Source organism: Leptonychotes weddellii, chromosome 4 (assembly GCF_054177405.1).
Source record: "Leptonychotes weddellii isolate Sample4059 chromosome 4, ASM5417740v2, whole genome shotgun sequence".
NCBI lineage: Eukaryota > Metazoa > Chordata > Mammalia > Carnivora > Phocidae > Leptonychotes > Leptonychotes weddellii.
The window spans coordinates 56,687,401-56,707,535 of NC_138372.1; the positions used below are offsets into that span (position 1 = coordinate 56,687,401).

General features: G+C 40.7%; 1 protein-coding gene across 4 annotated transcripts; it reads right to left on the reverse strand.

Annotated features, from left to right (window-relative positions):
* Positions 1-1,206: 1,206 nt before the first annotated feature.
* CRYZ (crystallin zeta) lies at positions 1,207-20,025 on the reverse strand. 4 transcript variants are annotated; one of them, XM_081818641.1, is made up of 6 exons: positions 19,896-20,025; positions 15,277-15,393; positions 13,715-13,867; positions 10,616-10,779; positions 5,659-5,710; positions 1,207-1,536 (listed from the first exon to the last, which is right to left on the reverse strand). In XM_081818641.1, the coding sequence occupies exons 2-6, from the start codon at positions 15,385-15,387 to the stop codon at positions 1,222-1,224; spliced, it is 795 nt and encodes a 264-aa protein (XP_081674767.1). In that variant the 5' UTR covers positions 15,388-15,393; positions 19,896-20,025; the 3' UTR covers positions 1,207-1,221. The 4 variants fall into 4 exon arrangements, with proteins under 4 accessions (XP_081674767.1, XP_081674768.1, XP_081674769.1 ...); XM_081818642.1 differs by lacking the exon at positions 19,896-20,025 and adding an exon at positions 18,056-19,633; XM_081818643.1 differs by lacking the exon at positions 13,715-13,867.
* Between the last annotated feature and the right edge of the window lie 110 nt (positions 20,026-20,135).

A 20,135-nucleotide genomic window follows, 5' to 3' on the forward strand; every position in this document is an offset into this window, starting at 1 on the left:
GGCGCCTGGGTGGCTCAGTTGGTTAAGCGACTGCCTTCAGCTCAGGTCATGATCCCAGGGTCCTGGGATCGAGTTCCGCATCGGGCTCCCTGCTCTGCGGGGAGCCTGCTTCTCCCTCTCCCACTCCCCCTGCTTGTGTTCCCTCTCTCGCTGTGTCTCTCTCTGTCAAATAAATAAATAAAATCTTTAAAAAAAAAAATACTGTATCACAGATCTAAAAGCTGCTAACAGTAGATCTTAAAAGTTCTTATCAGAAGAAAAAAATTTTGTGACTATGTATGGTGATGGATGTTAGTGAGATTTACTGTGGTGATCATTTCACAATATCTACAAATATCAAAAAAAGTAAAAGGAGGGTGCCTGGATGGTGCAGTCATTTAAGTGTCTGACTCTTGGTTTCAGCTCAGGTTATGATCTCAGGGTCATGAGATCGAGGTCCATGTCCTGCTCCACACTCAGCATGGAGTGTGCTTGAGTTTCTCTGTCCCTCTCCCTCTACACCTCCCACTCCTCCTGCCATACTCGCTCTCTCTATCTCTAAAATAAATAATAAATCCATCAATAGATGAATGGATAAAGATGTGATGTATATATTATATATATATATAAAATATATAATGGAATATTACTCAGCAATCAAAAATGAAATCTTGCCATTTGCAACGACGTGGATAGAACTAGAGGGTATTATGCTTAGCAAAGTAAGTCAGTCAGAGAAAGACAATTATCATATGATCTCACTCATATGTGGAACTTAAACAAGGCAGAGGATCATTGGGAAAGAGAGGAAAAAATAAAAGAAGACGAAATCAGAGAGGGAGACAAACCATAAGAGACTCTTAATCATAGGAAAAAAACTGAGGGTTGCTGGAGGGGAGAGGGGTAGAGGGATGGGGTAACCAGGTGAGGGACATTAAGGAGGGCATGTGATGTAATGAGCACTGGGTATTATATAAGACTGATGAATCAAAGACCTGTACCTCTGAAACCAATAATACACTATATGTTAACTGAATTTAAATGATTAAAAAAACCCAAAAAAACAAAACTAAATAAATGTTAAAAAAAAAAAAGAACTCAGGGCTCTAAATACAAAGCTATGACTTTACTTAAAATGTGACTACATTAAAGAGTAGCAATTTTTATAGCTATAAGACTCTGGAAAGGCTAGGTTTTATTTGATAAACATAAACAAGACAGATGAGAGTAAAGGTTTGAAAATTAGACATCTCTGCTTTTTAATTTATTAAAACTGTAAAACACATAGGCATAAAAAAAGAAGCGAACAACTTTAAGAGAGTGGTTGATAAGAAAAAAGAACTTACAAAAAAAGGAAGTCTCCCAAGAAATAAAATTTACTTTTATAAAATTGTAGAATAATTTTACCTTAATTTTATCAATATAATTGAGTTCTCTGTGATTGAACACTTCATGGGCTCCATTTTGCAAAACAATGTTTTGTCCTTCTTCAGTACCAGCTGTGCCCAAAACCTTTAAGCCATAAGCTCTGGCAATTTGGCATGCTGCTAGTCCAACCTGAAAAACAAAATATAAATGCCTAGTTTTAGATTCTTTGCATCCCTGCAAATATTTATTAAATATATGTAATAAACTTAAGGTTCTTCTAGGTCCTACCCTATCCTTAAGGAATTTCGAGCCTAAATGAAGAAATAAGAACAACAATAGCTAACTTTTATTGAGCACTTATAATGTGTCAGGTACCACTCAAAAGACTTTCCATCCATTGCTTTATTTTAGCCTCACAATAAGCCTAGGAGGTAGATATTATTATTGTCCATATTCCATAGATGAGAAAACTGAAGCTTATAAAATATAAGTAACTTGCCCAGGTCACAGAGATGGGAACACGGCCAAATCACAGAGCTGGACCAATTCAGTCTGTAGAGCTTGAGCTTTTAACCACGGTATCAAAATGCTTACTATTAAGCATCTACTTTGTGCAGAAGGTACGGGGTTTAAAGATATTCAAAACTTGTTCACTGACTTCATACTTTAACAGTACATATAAAATGCTAAATGACAAATGTGACACCATTTAAGTGGAAGAGATAGGTATATGAGCAAATTAATCCATTCATCCATATGATGACCATTTACTGAGTGTTTACTATGTGCTAGGCATGGTACTTCATGTAAGAAACTTATATTCTGAAAAAGGGGGAAAATAATAAACACACAAACAAATAAATGAATGAATAAAGTACATTCAGAAAAGAAAAAGTGCTATGAAAAAAAACCTAGCCTATTGGAGATAGGGAGAGGGACTAATGAGGTCACCAAGAAAGACCTGAGTGAAGTGAGGGATGAGCCGTGTGAGTATCTGGAAAGCCTGGTGGAGAATGCTGTAGGCAGAATGGTTGTGACTCACCTGGTGACATGGGAATGAGCTTGGGGCATTCAAAGGACTGAAAGAGGGTCAGCGTGGCTTGACAGCAGGGTACATGGGAGATAGTGCAAGATGCGGGCAGAGGGGCATGCAGGGCCTTGCAGGAATTCACTTTGAAAATGCTGAGCTGTATTTGCTCACTTAACTGAGGATGTGCAGTAATTAGCTAAATACGCTAATGGACTTGGGAGCATCCAGAGTTGGAAATATAAATTTGAGATTCATCACTTTATAGTTGGTATTTAAAGCCATGAATTGGGGGCGCCTGGGTGGCTCAGTCATTAAATGTCTGCCTTCGGCTCAGGTCATGATCCCAGGGTCCTGGGATCGAGCCCTGCATCGGGCTCCCTGCTCGGCGGGAAGCCTGCTTCTCCCTCTCCCACTCCCCCTGCTTGTGTTCCTGCTCTCGCTATCTCTCTCTGTCAAATAAATAAATAAAACCTTTAAAAAAAAAAAGTAAGAAAATAAAGCCACGGATTGCATGAAATCACTAGATCACTAAATAAATGTACTTAGGGTAAAGGAGAAATAAAAGCATATAAGGAATATAGATAAAAACAGTTATTTAAATTGCAATACTAGGAAATCTATGTTTGGTTACATGCCACATGAACGGTACAGGTAAGTGTCACATACATTTAGAGCAGGGTTTCTCAAACTTAGCACTACTGACATTTGGGGCTGGACAATTCTACGTTGCGGGGGCTATCCTGTGCTTTGAAGGATGTTTAGCAGCATGTCTGGTATTTATCTACTAGACACCAGAACCCCTCCACCCAGTGACAACCAATAATGTCCCCAGACACTGCCCCAAATGTTCAAGGGGGAGGAGGTGATGCCAAACCACCCCCATTGATAACCAATGATTTAGAGGAAGGTAAAATCATTATGGATTGAAAAGAATTAAAATGAAAAATGATGATAGAAACTGATTAAAATTGTAACAGAATCACAGACTCCCAGGTCTGAAATAGACTTTAAAGATTGTATGGCATATGGGAGTGATGAGCCTGAACTCAGTTGGGTTTTGGCAGGGATTTGTTTGATTTAACCAAAACAAACAAACAAACGCCCAGGACTCACGGTCTCATGAGTCAGAGAGACATTCAACTCCACAAAATACTATGGAGTTAGCACTATTGATTTTTGCTACTTTAAAAAAAAAAAAAGGCCTCTAATAAAACTACATGTAAACTAAAGATTTAATGCAAATATATCTCCTTCTGCTCTAAAGAGGCATTTAATAGCTATTCTGAAAGTACTGTTTATGCCCTTCTTGTCAACAATTATACCAGGAACAGTACTTCAATAGATTATATACCATTATGTGTCAATTATTGTTCTTCTATTTACTTTGCTGACACTAAAATAGGGCACTCCCCACCAACATATCTGGATAACAGCTGTGTTCATAAATTCCACACCATTTTAAATACACAATATAATCCCAGAGGAATTTGAATTAAATGAGGACAGAAAGTACAAACAGAAGCAAGACAAAACCCAGTACTATTTCCCTCTAGTAGGGCAGGGAGGATCAGAAGCGCTTCTCACACCAGGCCACCAGCCTATCCCTGCCAGCCAAGGATTTAACAAACTCAGCCAGCTCAGAGAACAGTGTGGATTTTGCCTTAAAAAAAAAAAAAAAAAATTAAAAAAATCATGGTGAAGTGACTGGGCTTTTTACAAGAGGGTAAAGGGAATAAAAAGAGATTTTCTTTAAATTCTTCTCTGCCCTTCCTACTGAAACCTCTCCCTTTTATACAGAGCACCAGGTTAGCTCTCTGAAAGCCAAAGCAATTTAAATAAATGGAAGTTTGACAGATCATTTAGTTATTTTGGGTTAAATTTAATTTAACCCAAAAATAGCCTCTTTGGTGAAGCTAAGCAATGGGAATTTTTGACAAGGCATATCTGTCATATTTTCTCAAGCCCCAAAAAGACAATCTTAGTCTTTTTAGTAAATACTCTGATCTGTGAAATCCTTCAGAATTGATCTATTTGAGGTAGACAGGAGGCTAAGTGTGGAACCTTGTGCTTCATCTATTTAAGGTAACAGAAACACAATGGGCTGAACGCTCTGTAGTCCCTGGCCACCTTTAGAGGTAAATTCACATTTTTAGGATGCCACTCATTATTCCAGAACCATTCCAGTGCCATTTGACAGGCTACTCCTTTCAACTACTCTGCGGAATACACAGTGCTCTGAAAGGGTTAACCAGCTTCCTCAAGGTGAGCCATCTAGCCCCAGGCCCTGTATTTTAAAAAACATGAAATCTCATCTCCAAAATTTCTAAAGCCTCTACATGCAGGATAGAGGTCATGTGGATTTCTTGTTAAATTCCAACCTCAGAGCTCTAACTTTTCCTCTAAGCTCCTCAGAGGCAGATTGACAGCCGGTTTCTTGAAGAAGCTTCTGACAGCCCTGTGTTGGGTTTTTCACTGAAGGGCTTATTTTAAAGTTCTCAGTCCCTCCCCCCTCCCCATTAGCATTTAAGCCATGGGTTGTGGTGTTAAGGAGACAGCTGTACACCGTGCACTCCATGAATGTCCTCAAAGCGCAGCAGGCAAGCAGTGGAAGGGAGATAGAAGGGTCTGAGAATTCACAATGTGGCTTTGCAGTGCTGTCTGGGGCAACACAGGTAAAGCTTTAATGAGCCTTAGTTTCCTTAGCTAAGGGAATATGGAATTAATATTAACTTTAAAAAACTGTTTAAAATTCCAAATAAATACTCTTACAACATATGCTACTTGAAGGCAAAAACAAAGCCAGTTTATTTTGGCCTGCACCTGACACAGGTGGAAAACCTAATACAGACATTTTTAATGGGGTGATCTGCTGAATGTATTAACCAAGAAATGCTAAACTCATGACAAGGAATCACCTTCAGAAGACAGCATTTAAAGAAGCTTTACTACAAAAAGGAATATATGTACTGACTACAAGTATTGACCATATTTATTAACATGACTTTTAAAAATGACTGAAAAGATGGGCGCCTGGGTGGCTCAGATGGTTGAGCGTCTGCCTTCGGCTCAGGTCATGATCCCAGGGTCCTGGGATCGAGTCCCACATCGGGCTCCCTGCTCCTTGGGAGCCTGCTTCTCCCTCTGCCTCTCTCTCTCTCTGTCTCTCATGAATAAATAAATAAAATCTTTAAAAAAAAAAAAATGACTGAAAAGAAATATAATGTGAAACCCACACACATAAGCTCCTTTAAACATAAACTTAAAAATAAAGAAATACTTACTCCTCCGCTAGCCCCATGAACCAGCACACTTTCTCCAGCTTTCACACGGGCACTGCAAAACAAGACAAGGGTTCATCACCTCAAGTTGAAGGTAATGAAGCTCAGGTGTTTGTCATTCTTCTTAAGGAAATTCTACCCTCAGTTCAGCTAACGCGTCCCCAAACAGGAAACTCATTCTGCTCTACAGCCCAAAATATTCTCCAAGCTTCACAGGATCAAATGAGGGTTCTACAGGGCCATAGACGAAAGAAAACATGAAATTCATTTGTTCGTTCAACAAACGTTTAATGGGAACCTATTATGTGCCAGGCACAGTGCTGGATGCTGGTAGCACATCAGGGTGCTACCTTCCTTCTGGGAGGCTACAGTTTTTGGAGGCACGTGAAGTGAAAGAGCTGAACCTAGAGGAACGGGAGTCTCTCGTTCATTCCTACAGAAAGTGTCTCAAAACAGGCTTATGATAGCCCAGTCTCGGTTCTGTGACCCAGGGTAATGCCCAAGAAAACGCAGAAGTTAGATGATTTAAGAAAACATTTTCCTTCTCTATGCCTTTGAACATCAGGTCGTACAGCCTCTAAGCCCACATTTCAGAGAGCAATGCTGAGTCAGCAGCGCTACGAGGGTAAGAAATACGATCAATCCTGTCACAGAGGTTTCCATGTCACACCAAAAAATGTCTAGATCCTCCGGTAAGATGACATATTCTTTCTACTTCTGGTTCATCTGACTACTTTTCCATTATACCGAAAATAAGGCACAGGCAGCAAGACAGACAGGAGATGCTTTATTATTCCAGATGGACAAGTGCTAATGTCCCAATCCAGCAGCTGTTCTGTGATCCAGATCGGACTCTCGGGGAGGATCTCTTACTTCCTAAAATACTGGGGGTGGCCACACTGTACAGACATTATGTTCAATCTGGGAGTAAGAACACAGTGACCCAGAGTCATGCTTAAGGCTGCGTGCCAAGAGCTGACAAATAGCAATCACGAGCAGTAAACGAAGCTTCTTCCAATACTCTTGTTTAGAGGTAAGGGGACTGAGGGCAGTGAGTTAAATGGAGAGTCTAAATGATAAACTATTACCAAACACTTTGAGATTTTAAAAAGTAAAATATGAATGTAAGGGAATAGGATTACTGATGTCATACTATGGCATATGAAATACTTTTCCCAGTAATGGTTCTTTTAAGAATCTTACAGACAACCCCTCAAACACTAAGAGCACATTCTCCTAAACCACTGGGCCTGGGGTGGAGGGTGAAAAAGCAAGCTAACCCTCTCTCGGACCCCACTGCTATGATCCTTCTACCCTTGCACAGAGTCATTGTGATGGTTAATTTTTGTGTCAGCTTGGCTGGGCCATGGGGCCAGAATTTGGTTAAACATTATTCTGGATGTCTCTGTGGAGGGCCTCATCCAATCAGCTGAAAGCCTTAAAAGAACAAAAACTGACTTCTGGAACAAGAAGTGATTTTGCCAGTAGACTGCCTTTGAACTCAAACTGCAACTCTTTCCTGGGTCTCCAGCGTGCCAGTTTACCCTATCAGACTTTAAACTTACCAAGCCTCCACAAATCAATCTCTCTCTCTCTCTGTATATGTATGTATGTATGTAATACGTACATATGTACATATACATTCTGTTGTTCTGTTCCTCTGGACAACCCTGACTAATATAGTCAGCTCCCCTGGGGGCTCATGGCAGGGGCTCGAGCCTTGGCCTGGCCTTCCATGCTGTTGTTCCAGACTTCCTCCCAGTCACTGAAGATTAGTACCTGGCACATTAGTACCTGGCTTTCTCTTCCACGCCAAAACCGGCCCTAATCTAAAAGATTTCAACATTCTCTGGGAAGAAAATCTTGAATCACAAGAATTCCTGAATTCTCCCCTTTAGCCACTCTCTCCCAAGGCGGAACCTGGTAACCACCCCCAAACACTCTACTAGAGAAATATCAGACCCTAATAACCAGTGTTATGACAGTAATCTCCTATCCTAATTCTGCAAGCCCATATTCTCTCAAAATCTTTTCTCCAACTTCCCAGAGATTACCATCTCTGGATTGCTCAATTTCTGCCTACTTGTTGCTCCTGCCCCATTTCCTGAACTAGCCAGCCAGGACCCCATAGCAGGTTACCCCGGCTCCTCTCTCTTCCTCTCCTGTGCTCTCATTTCCTTCATGCTACTCCATTCTGTCACTAACATTCCAGCCCTGGATTAATGTTAAAATCCAACTTCCTTGATAATCTACCCAAAGGGCAAAGTACTATTAAAAAAAAAAAAAAGATCACGTGCCCATGCACTTTGGTGCCACTTCCGTTCTGATTCTCAAAAGATTACTTTGCCTCCCATTTAATTATGAAAAGTGAGGCAATCTCATATGAGTTCCTTCAACACTCCACCTCTCTACCCACACATTTTTCCATAGTTATACCATCTTTACCTCTTCTGGGCTTAGCAGACAAGATGTCCTTTAATATCTGAGGCCAATCTCTCCACACGTCCTACTTCTTTCCATCCCACCATCTGCCACTCCACCCTCTCTTCCAAACCTTCCGTCGCTCCCTCTGCTAGATCTTTCCTCAGCTATAAACATATTCAGCTCCCGTCCAACCTTTTGTCCCCACAAACTCCCGAGTACTCTTCTACTTCCTCCTCCTTATCTCCATTCAAGGAACCCAATTCCACCTCCTTCCTCAGCCCAATCAAGCTTCTGTCCCGCCGCTCTACTGGGAAAGTGACCTAGACTCAAGTCACCAATCACCTCCTAATTGCTAATCCTAACTGTTCTTTTTTTTTCCAAACACACCTCACTGCTGCATTTGACAGCTAGCTTCCCTTCTTAGTAGCAACATCAACCACTGCCCCTAACACCACCAACACCGACGATGGAGTACTTACTCTGTGCCAGGGTCTGCACTGAGATTCACAGGTATGACTTCACTGAATTCTCACCACACCCCTAGGAAGGAGGTGCTATTAATATTCATGTTTTTCAAACCACTAAACTACAGCTGAGACAGGGAAGTAACTGGACCACGGTCATATGGCTGGTAGTAGGAGAAGACAGTCCAGTAACAAGTCTTTCTGTCTTCAAGGACCATGAACTTAACAGGTGTTTAACAGACACCATGACCTTGGCTTTGGCAAACGCTCCCTTTGGTCTCTTAGGACTCTGTCCCCTACCTCTGACTATACTCCTCCATGCTGATTTTCTCTAACTTTCTATTCTCACTCCACTGTTCTTCACTCCCTGAAGGCTTTCAGTCACTTTCATCTTGTCAACTCCCACCCACAGGCTGATAACCCCATGTTGACATCTTTACCCTTCAGGCTTCAGATTCTTTCACACAACAGGTTGCTGGTCTTTTCCATCATGACGCCTATCTTGGTTTCAACTCCAAAACTGGACCAAGCTTCCCTTTGAAACTTTTTCCTTCTTTTCTTTGTCATAGTTAAACATTTACCAACCTAAAGAGCTAGAAGTATCCGTAAGTTCATCTTCTCTCTCATTCTCCACATGCAAACAGGCACCAAACACACCTGATTTTACCCTCTAATAGTTGTCCTTTCCCTTCCACCTTTTCTACCATGGCTTTTGCTCTGGCCCTTAGGTATTTTGCCTAAAGGATACTCGTATAAGACTCACCCATCTCCTTCTCCACTCCTGTCATCAAATCCATCCTTCACATACTGATAGGTGATCTTAATAAAACACTCATATAACAGTATCACTCTCCTGAATTGAACATTTCATGACCCCCAATCCCTTACGGAACAGTGTGTGAGCTCTATCATCTTGCTTTTTACAATCTGAAACCTACCTATTTCATGTGACAGCTAATATTTATTAAAAGATTACTATATTCCAACCTAATTCTATGCCACTCTTTGCCTTGTAATCTTTTATCCAACAAAACCAAATTGCTATAGCTCTCCTTAAATATCATGATTCTCCCCCCTCCGACACCAGGCTATTCCCATTGTCTAGAATTTCCTCTCCCCTCCCAGCTATCCTTCCCCAAGATAACTCCCTGCTTAAAGTACATATTTTCAGAGGGGCGCCTGGCTGGCTCAGTTGGTGGAACATGTGACTCTTGATCTTGGGGTTGTGAGTTCAAGCCCCATGCTGGCTACAGAGATTACTTAAAAATCAAATCTTTAAAAAAAATTTTATATATATATATATATATATATATATGTGTGTGTGTGTGTGTGTATATATATATATGTATGTATATATATAAAAATTGTCAGATCCCAGCCATGGAGACTGACCAGTGGGTCTAGGGTAGGGCCCTACATGGTATTTTTAAATTGCAGCAATTAGTTTCTAGGGCTGGATAACAAGATTTTTTGAACCATGACTTTAAAATAATCCAAGCCTTACATCTTGGCAGGAAGCCCTATCTCATCACCACTGTTACATCCCTTATGATCCCATAAATCCCTATGCACATCTACACCACTGTACTTTCCACATTATACATCAATATTATAACTCTTGGGCGCCTGGGTGGCTCGGTTGGTTAAGCGACTGCCTTCGGCTCAGGTCATGATCCTGGAGTCCCGGGATCGAGTCCCGCATCGGGCTACCTGCTCGGCAGGGAGTCTGCTTCTCCCTCTGACCCTCTTCCCTCTCGTGCTCTCTGTCTCTCATTCTCTCTCAAATAAATAAATACAATCTTAAAAAAAAAAAGGAGCCCTGGGGAAAAAAAAAAAAACATTATAACTCTTATGTCTGTCTCTCTTACTAGACTGTCAGCATCTTAAAGACAAAGACAGCATTTTGCTCTTCTTTGTATCCCCAGTGATTAAAATAATCTTCCAAATTAGCACAGTTTCCACTCCATAAATGCTTAATGGTAACTAAATAGTAACCGCATAGGAGAGATATATGGATGCGTGATAGGAAGGCAGGCGATACCGGCTCTATGACCGACCGTGTGTGTCGTTACCTGTGGAGCAGAGCTCTATAAGCAGTAAAATATGGAATGCCGATGGCAGCTCCTTGCTGAAAGTCCAGTTTTTCTGGCAGTGTGTAAACACTGTGATCTGCTGCGAGGGCATACTCGGCGTAGCCCCCAGAGATGGTGCTGGTAGTGAAAACTCTGTCACCTTTCTAGGGAAAGCAATAAATGCACCAGGGATTAAAAATGATGTCAATGGGTATAATTCTTTACAATGCAATTTTTATAACAACAAATAAGTATTTATGTATTGTTTTCTACATCTTAGGGTCTCATAAAACTATCTTCTGCATATTGAACATTTTTAAAGGTTTTATTAATAGAAACCAAGAAGAAGAAAACTCAAGGAAAATAGGAAAAAAAAAAAGGAAAGGAAAGGAAAGAGAACCTCCAGAATGGTATAATGAGAAGACAACTAACCTTTATCGCCTTTATCGAGAGAGCTTACTGTGCAAGACACTGTATTAGGAGTCTAATGAGTATTGTCTAATTTGATCTTCTCAAGAGCCTATGAGGTAAGTACTTTTCTTATCACCACTTTAGATTAATTCCACTATACAAATGAGGAAACTGAGGGACAAAGAAGTTCAATAATTTGCTCAGATTAAGCAGTTAGTAAATGACAGTTAATACAACAATTTTTTTCTCCGAAATACTAGGAAGAAGAAACAAATAAAATGTAAGGTTTCTTCCACACACCAAATACGTGTTCTAAATCCGTCCCCTGGGTTTCTTCACCCCTGCATTCTTTCCCTCATTTTTTATGCATACACCAAGAACAGGAAACTATGGCTGAATCCTGACAGCAAGATGAGCTGGGACAGGCTTCTTCACTTGTTACAGCATCAGAAACACAGTAAACTCTCAGGAAACTCTGCTGGGTCCTGGCTATTGAAAAGCAGACGCATAACCGAGAGTGAGGTAAGGCACGATGCAAGACTTAGAGCCTGCCCAATGTGACCTGCATGCCAGGGAAATCAGACTGTCTACTACAAACACCTGCCCGAACTCTTCTTTCTGGAAAAAAATTAAATATTCCTTGGAATAAGCAAAATATTAAGGCAAGAACTTTCAGGATTATTCAATTGCCCCCCCCCAAAAAAAAGATCTAAAAAAGTAATAGCACTATGTTGTGGGATAGAAACAAAAAAGATTCAAAAGGCATCCATCCAGCAGTCAGAGACTCATCCCTGCTTAACAGTGCCACGTGCAAATGGTCAAATATGACTGTGTTAAGATTAATCCTGCCTTAATAGCTTAAAAAGATGTTGCACAGATTGCAATATAATTCAAACATGTTCTAAGAATTCATTACGGAAAGCAGGACTTTGAGTTCTGTGATGGATATTAATAACAAAACAACTTCCCCCATTGAAAGCATCCTAAACCCTAAGAAGAGAGAAAAGGAAAGGATAGGAATAACTACAATGCAAGAAAACATGATGAACCATCGAAGATAAGTAACCAGGAAAAGAAAGGAATTATTTCTAAGTTGAAGGAATCAAAAATAGCTTCACTGAGAAGCCAATATTTAAGGTAGGCCTTGAGGAATTGGACAAGATTTTGAAAACTAGAACTGACAACAGTCATTATGAGTGAAGGGAACAAAGTAAACAAAGGAACAGTGGCAGGAATAAATGCTGAGAAACCGCTAGCATTTGTGCCCAATGAGTAAGTAGTCTAATATATGGAAGGTAATAGTTTCAGAGATAAAATGAAAAGGAACTAAAGCTGGAGGGTAAAAGCCCCCGCACCTATGTTTGTAAGTTTCAGTTTCATTCTGCCAAGCAGAAGAACCAATATGAGCAAAGACAGAGAAGGAAGAGCATGGGGTATGCACCTTATTAGACAGCACAGGTCCACAGCTTGGTGGAAAATTCTAAGATGTCACATGTGATCCTGGCAACCGTGGGGTCATCGTGAAGAAGGCACAGAATGCCGAAGTGTAAAGAGGACTGAGAACACTGGGCAACACTGAAATTTGAGGAGCATCCCGAGAAAAAGCAGCTTGAAAAACAATGCCTAGGAGGAAGTGGGGAAGAGGACAGGAAAAATGATGTCATAGAAGCTGAAGAAAAAAAAAAATTTTTTTTTAAGAAAAAGCGGCTGAGAGTGTCAAATGTCACCAAGAAGTCAAGAGAGATAATGACATAAAAGGGCCCATTAACTCCAGCAATGGAGAGGCCATTAGTGACATTAGCAAGAATGTTTCCGTGGAGCTATGGGGGCAGAAGCCAGACCGCCACAGGCTGAGGAGAGCAACGCTGTAGGAATCGGATGGTCTTCCTGTGCAGAGGCCACGTTAACCTTCTCTGTCTCAGTCCAATTTTGGTAAATGTGCTGCCAAAGTGGAGCAGATCAAGGAATTATGAGGAAAGATGCTAAAACATGAATATACTATCCATGTTTTAGATTCCTTTTGGCATATAAATAACAAAAGCCCCTATCGTAACATTTTTATTGACTCAGTCACCTTGATCTGAGGCAGAGCTCTAAAAATGTATAGTTGACCTGGCATTTTTTTCATCTTTTACTTATTATTCAAAAGAATTGGCCTTCCCTTTATCTTATGAAACTAAATTTATAAAAGGAATCAAACATTATGTTGGTTTGTGTATTACTGAGAGTTAGGAAATAGTATAATTTCCTTGCCTATTTTCTGTCCTTACATATTTCTGCTACATCAAAAGGATCACAGTTGAATTCTGTGAGGATGTGAAGGTAACGAATTTACCCAGCACTTGTCCCCAACAATGGAAACAAGGAAGACCTCCAGATAAAAGGCAATCTCTTTTTTTGAATAGAGGAGTCCCCCAAGTGGCAGAAATTGTGTAATGGGGCCTTTCATTTTTTTTAAGTTTTTATTTAAATTCCAGTTCATTAACAGACAGTGTAATATTAGTTTCAGGTGTACAATCTAGTGATTCAACACTTCCATACAACACCCAGTGCTCATCACAGCAAGTGCACTCCTTAATCTGTAACGGGGCCTTTTAAAGACTTAAATAACAACACATTTTAAAAGCCATGTTAAAAAATTTGAAAAAAAATATTAAGCCAAAATGGAAATAATTTAAAATGTAATACCTTGAAAGTGGATACGTTATCTCCAACGGCTTCTATTACGCCAGCCACATCTGACCCAGGAGTATAGGGTAAGAGTGGTTTCCTGCTGTAAGTACCAGAACGAATATACGTTTCCACTGGATTTACACCACATGCGTGGACTTTGATCAGAACCTGCAATGACAACATATTTTCGTTCACACGGAACATTTAGGCATTCATTCAGCGTTATGCTAGGACTCCACTGATTATGGGAATTATAAAAATGGAGGGGAAAACCTCACCTTCAACGGACTCACATTAGTTTTGCAAACCAACATATACATAAAAAAGATAAGACAGAAAGGCTTATTATGTGCTATATTAAGAACATTTTGGGAAAATAGTAGTGGAAGTACTTGAGAGGATGTGTGGCACAAACCTCTATGGGCTCATCAAATCTAATTCTTCCTCCTCCTGGGTACATAGGAAGAATATTATTTCTTGGTGCCCTATGATTGAGTTTTAGCCAACAGAATGTGAACAACAGTGATCAGAGTCACTGTCAGGGCCATTAAAGATGTTCTAGGCAATCCACACTGTGCCTCCACCCTTTTAAAGAAGTGACCCCAGAAGACAGAGGTGTTGAAGGTGGCAGAGCCACATGATGGAAGAAGGCTACGTCCACAAATCACTCTTTGAGAGTTACCCACCGATGTTTTAGAATTCTGGAATTTAGTGAATGAGAAGTAATTTTCTATTGTTGAACCACTGAGATTTTGAGGTTACATCTACCACAGAAGCTAATTTTACCTTACTTAATATATAATGATTACTTTTGCCGTAGGAGTAAGAGAAGGCCTTACAAAGAAAGTGGTATTTGAGCTAGGCCGTAAAAGGAGAGTAGATATTCTTTCAGAATGGGAGAAAAGGGTATCTCAGGTAGAAGGAATAGTATGAGAAGGAATAAAAGGGCCTCTTGGGGAAACCAGATAATGCTGCTTGTTACAGCACAGTCTATTGAAAAGGAACAATAAGAAATGAATCTCTAAAGTTAGGTTATGGCCAAATTGTAAAAACTCTCAGGAGGTTCAAGGTTCGTTAAGGAAATGAGACTTGGGAGTCATGGAAGGTGTGGTAATAAAGATACATAATTTTTAATGAGAAAGTATATCGTTAAAGTCACCAGAAATGATTAAACTCTTCATTTAAATTCTCTTAAATCACATATAGAAGGGCATGTATGCAGAAGAAAACCATTTTCCTACTGTGCACAAAATAGAAATCATGAAAGTGTGTAACAGAATAACTTGTTCAAAACTACTTACGACTCCATGCAGAAAAATTCAATTATGGCACTGCACAGATGATCCTCAGCCTCAAAAATGTTCTTATAGCAAGATATTTTTCCTTTTTATAGCTCTACCTCACTGTTATAACTATACTCTCTTTGTCAGAGCGCACATGTATCATCAGTATAAACTTTGTCCTAATTCAATGTCTCTACGAATTATTGTGAGTCTGCTTCTTTTGAACATTAACCTGATGTGCTGGAGACTCACACTCAGTGTAATTACTGTCTGTTTTTATGCAATTATTTCCACCTGATGGTCTTTTGGAATTGGTACTGCAATATCCGACTGGAGTTTCAGCACTTCTGGTCCACCAAATTCAAAAACTCGAATCGCTCTCATCAACTTCTGTCCAGTCGCCATGGTGATCTAGACACCAAGGAAAAAAATAATGTTCTGTCATATGGTATCTAGGCTATATCACTATGTTTTTTCCCCTGGAGGAGGCAGATCAAACAATTTTTCAAACAACAATTTAAATCATGAGCTTACACAGATCTCATTTCATGTTTAAGGGCCTTTCATCTTACAAATCCTTCAGCTACAAAGCAAAATACTTGATATTACTTCCTGTAGGGATTCAGTGCCTTCCACAAGGGAATCAAACATGCAAACAAAAACATCTGGCTAGACATAGCATGATACAGTATCTTAGGTTTCTTTTTGTGCAAGTTTGTGCTGCCACATCTTAGAAATTTGTTAAGTTTTATTAACATTAGAGAAATAGACCTATTAGATTATGAAATACTTCAAATATAGAGAGAAACATAAAGAATATAATGAACACATTTACCTGCCACCCTGCTTTAATAAATCTTAACATCTTAAAAACCTAGAACATTATAGATATAACTGAAGCCTTCTGTACCCATCCCCAAGCCCATTTCTGGCCCGCACTTTTAAGAGGTGATTATTACCATAAACTCAGAGCTCATCATTCCCATGCATGATGTCATATCACTACTTCATTCAACAATATGTGCCATGTGTTGCATGTTCTCAAACTTTATTTAGATTGGATCATACTGTACTTAATTCTGCAACTTGCTTTTTCTTCTCAACATTTTTTGAGATTTATCAATGGTGAACACTTAGCTTTATGAAGTTCATTCATTTTAACAAAGGAGGAAAACATTAAAAACTAAAAACACTGCTTTGTATGTAATCTTTTATAAATTACAAGGGTCATTTACAGTTAACCTTTCTGTCCTCAAATACAAGGGGGCAGAAGCAGGCAGAAGACATAAACCTAAGGTCACTGTAGAGCAGCTGGGCAGTCCCTGAGGGTGACACCTGTGTGGTGTGAGGACTGGGAAAAGGCAGCTCCCCCCATACCTGCCAACAGTCTCACTACTGAATTTCGATCTAGCTCTTCACTCAGGCTGGGTATTTCTTAGACAAGAAAGTGAAAGTATAAAGACAGTAAAACAGAAACAACACAACAACAACAAAACCAAGGTTGCCCAGCTCAGAGTTTTTCATTCTGGAAATAAGAACACAGCTTTCTTTTCCCTTTTTGTTGCCAGCATGGTGTTACAGAAAGAGTACAGGTTTTGGAATCTGACAGCTTTCAGTATGAATTCCGGCTCTATCAATTTACTAGCCAAATGGCCTTGGGCAAGGCAGTCACCTTTGTTGAGCTTCTTCATCTGAAAACTGGGCTCCCACTCAGGGTTACTGTGCTAGAGACAGAGCAAGCATCAAGCATTAAACCTGGCAGATGTTCACTCCTATATATAGTAGATATCATGATTCCCTTCCCATCTCTTTTCTCCTTTTCAATTTCTTATTCATTAAAATACTCTTGATTCTATAATTCCATAATCACTTTTGATTTTACATAACAATATTTACAGGACTCAGATTATAAAAACAAGACCCTGGCCTCAAAGGATTCAGTCTGGAGAATCATTTAAGCAAAACATTAATATTAAATATTGGTTGTTATTCATTCAACATGTATTTTTTGAACATTAACTGTAAGCGAGGCCCTGTGCTAACCCCAGAGAACACAAAGGGCAAAGAGAAAATGCCCCAGCCCCTCTCCTAGCTCCTGTTCACTCTGTGCTCTCATTCTTTCACACAGCTACACACACCACGTTAAGATCTGCAGCTCCTTTTCCACTTTCTACCTACTTCCTATTTATTTCTTTCAAGCACTTGCATCTACCTTTTCACCAACAGACATCATTATTATCCTCAAAGAACTGTAGTGGTAATAAAAGGAAAATTATCCCAAAATAGGATCTGTCAAAATTATCTAACACATACATTTCCCCCTACATTTTGATATCTGCTAAGTTGGGAGAAAAGAACAAAGGAAGGAGGATTCTCATCCTTAATACAGGATTTAGAACACCCTGCTGCCTTGCCTAGTACTATCATCTTATCCTACCGAGCATGTAAGGAGACCAGGTATAACCTTGACAGCGCTGTCTTCTACTTTGCTTCTGTCCATCTTATTTCCCACTGAGTCTTTGCCACTATGATCGATCAGGCTTCAATCTGTACAAACTGCCTTTGAAAACCCCCTCAACTACCCATAGGATCATCATCTGCTTCATAATACATAACACATAAGGTGATACGTCAAAAGGAATAATAAAAAGAAATAATACAACACACAAATTGTAATTATAATTCTTTTTTTTTTTTTTTAAGATTTTATTTATTTATTTGAGAGCGAGAATGAGAGAGAGAGAGAGAGAGCATGAGAGGGGGTAGGGTCAGAGGGAGAAGCAGACTCCCTGCCAAGCAGGGAGCCCGATGCGGGACTCGATCCCGGGACTCCAGGATCATGACCTGAGCCGAAGGCAGTCGCTTAACCAACTGAGCCACCCAGGCGCCCCTGTAATTATAATTCTTAAACCCAATACCTGATTTCTTCGAAAAAGCACATCTTTTATGTCCACTGGTATAATTATTTTCACAATAGGTAGAAAAGCAACCATTTAATTGTATGCAGAAATGGAAATAAAATCACCATCCATGTTATGGATGAGAAAACATCCCAAGAGGGTAAGAGACTCACCAGGGTCACACAGAAGCAGAGCTAGAATCCAAGTCCTCTATCTTAAATGTTGATTGGTGATGTACCCTTACTGTACAATCCTTTTCATCTTACCCTTTGAAATGTTGGCACAGAAGATCCTTTAACTTCTTAAAATTCAACTAACTTGCAGGTAGGATTACATATTTTATGATTAAGGCATCTGCTCAGAGTGTGAAATTTTCCAAATGTCTGTAAGTTAGGGGGATCCAGTAGTGATACACAGGACAAGATTCTATTAGGAAAACTAATAATTTCCTTATCTGTAAAATGGGGCCAGTACTCCCTAGCATAGGATCCTTGTGAAGATTAACTGCAACAGCGCAGGGTGTGAGTGCTTCACAGCATGCCCAGCATGCAATACGCTCTATTATTCAGACGAAATAATTTGTGTGTCAGCAGGCCTGCCACCTTGCTAGTGTTTTTAAATAGATTTTTCTATTTATCAAGTATAAACTTTAAATTAGAGGACCTGGTTTAATTTTTGGTTGTACTTTTGACCTATAAAAAGCTGCCAAGCATACTTTGGAAATCTAGGAAATACAGAATTTAAAATTCCTCCTCAAACAGTGATCTTCTCTATGCTCTGTTTCAATCTGTTTGGTTTAAATAAAAACTAAAGGGACAGGGAAAATGTTAGAACTATATTTCAATATAGAATGAAGAAATCAAGTCACAAAGGCATAGCAAGGGCACTTATGAGAGAAGAGCATAAGTAAAATTAAGTAAGAATTTCTAGCAAGACATAACAAAATAAGAACTTGGAAAGAGAATCATCATTACGAAATGTGCTGCTGCTGATCAAGAATGACTCACGTAAGCCTTTTTTTTTAGCCTTAAGCCAGAAATGTAAAAAAACCAAAAAATTAAAAGTAGCCTAAGAAAAGTCTCTTCCTGGCTGGGTGACCTTGTCAGGTCACTTCCCTGGTCTGGATCTCGGTGCCCACTTCTGATAAGAGGGGGTGGTGGAGGAGGAGATGAATAGATAATTCTAAACCCCTCCAGGTTCTTGGATGTAAAGATTGGGTGGAACTAGGCCGGCAGCGCTCCCGTGCTCGGGAAGAGCTCAGTGGGATTTGCTGATGCTGACCAGACTTAACATGCAGCGTGCCAGTGGCCTCAGCGGCAATCGCACAACTTTTCCATTACCAGTCCAAACTTGAGCCTTTAAATAGTTCAATCATGAACGCATTCTCTGGTCAAGCCTCATCTTGGAACTAAGTGAGCATTTAACGATGTGTTGACGCGGTGTTTTGTCATTTTTTTTTTTCCTTTGAAAATTATTCTAGGTGGGGGTCACCGGGGTGGGTGGGTGGGCGGGTCAAAGAAAATAGGCATTTCTCTCCAAAAGTAAGACAGCACCTCTGATGGCAGAGGCGACTTAAGACCGGGCGGGTGGAGCTCCAGAGCCCCGCAGCCGCGGGAACGGCAGAGGAGAAGCCTGTTTCCCCCCGCGGGGCTGTGCGCAGGGCCCGCGGCCGACGCCGGCTGCAGCAGGAACGCCCAAGCCCAGGCCTGGCGGCGGGAGCGGAGCCCGCGGAGCCCGCGGCGGCCTGCGGGGTGCAGCCGAAACGCAGATCTCACTGGAGACCAGGGCTGGGAGCTCGCGGCCCGCAAGTGAAAGTCCCTGCGTGATTTACGGATGAGGAATTAGCAGCCCCTAGAGGGAAAGGTCTTCGGCCACGAGCTCCTTTTTCACATTCTCCAGGACAGAACGCGGCACAAGAGCGCGACCCCAATCAAACGCAGCTCCTTTGTGGACGAGCGGCGGGGAGATCCGCTGCCTGAACAAGTAAAGGGGACTTTCTTTAAAACCACTTACCCGGTTCTAGAGTGGGGAAGCAAAACCTGCGAAGGCTCAGATTCCACAGAAAAGGGGACGGACCTGGGCGTCTTCTATACTTGCTGTCTCCGCCTCGCCCGCGCGTCTCTCCCCGCCCTCAGGGGAGGGCACGACTCGCTCCCGAACTCGGGACGAGGAGGAAGTTTGGGCCTTTCCGGCCACCACCCGCTTCAAAATGGCTTCCCCCAGGGAGAGGCGTGGCTAACGTCAAAGTATAGA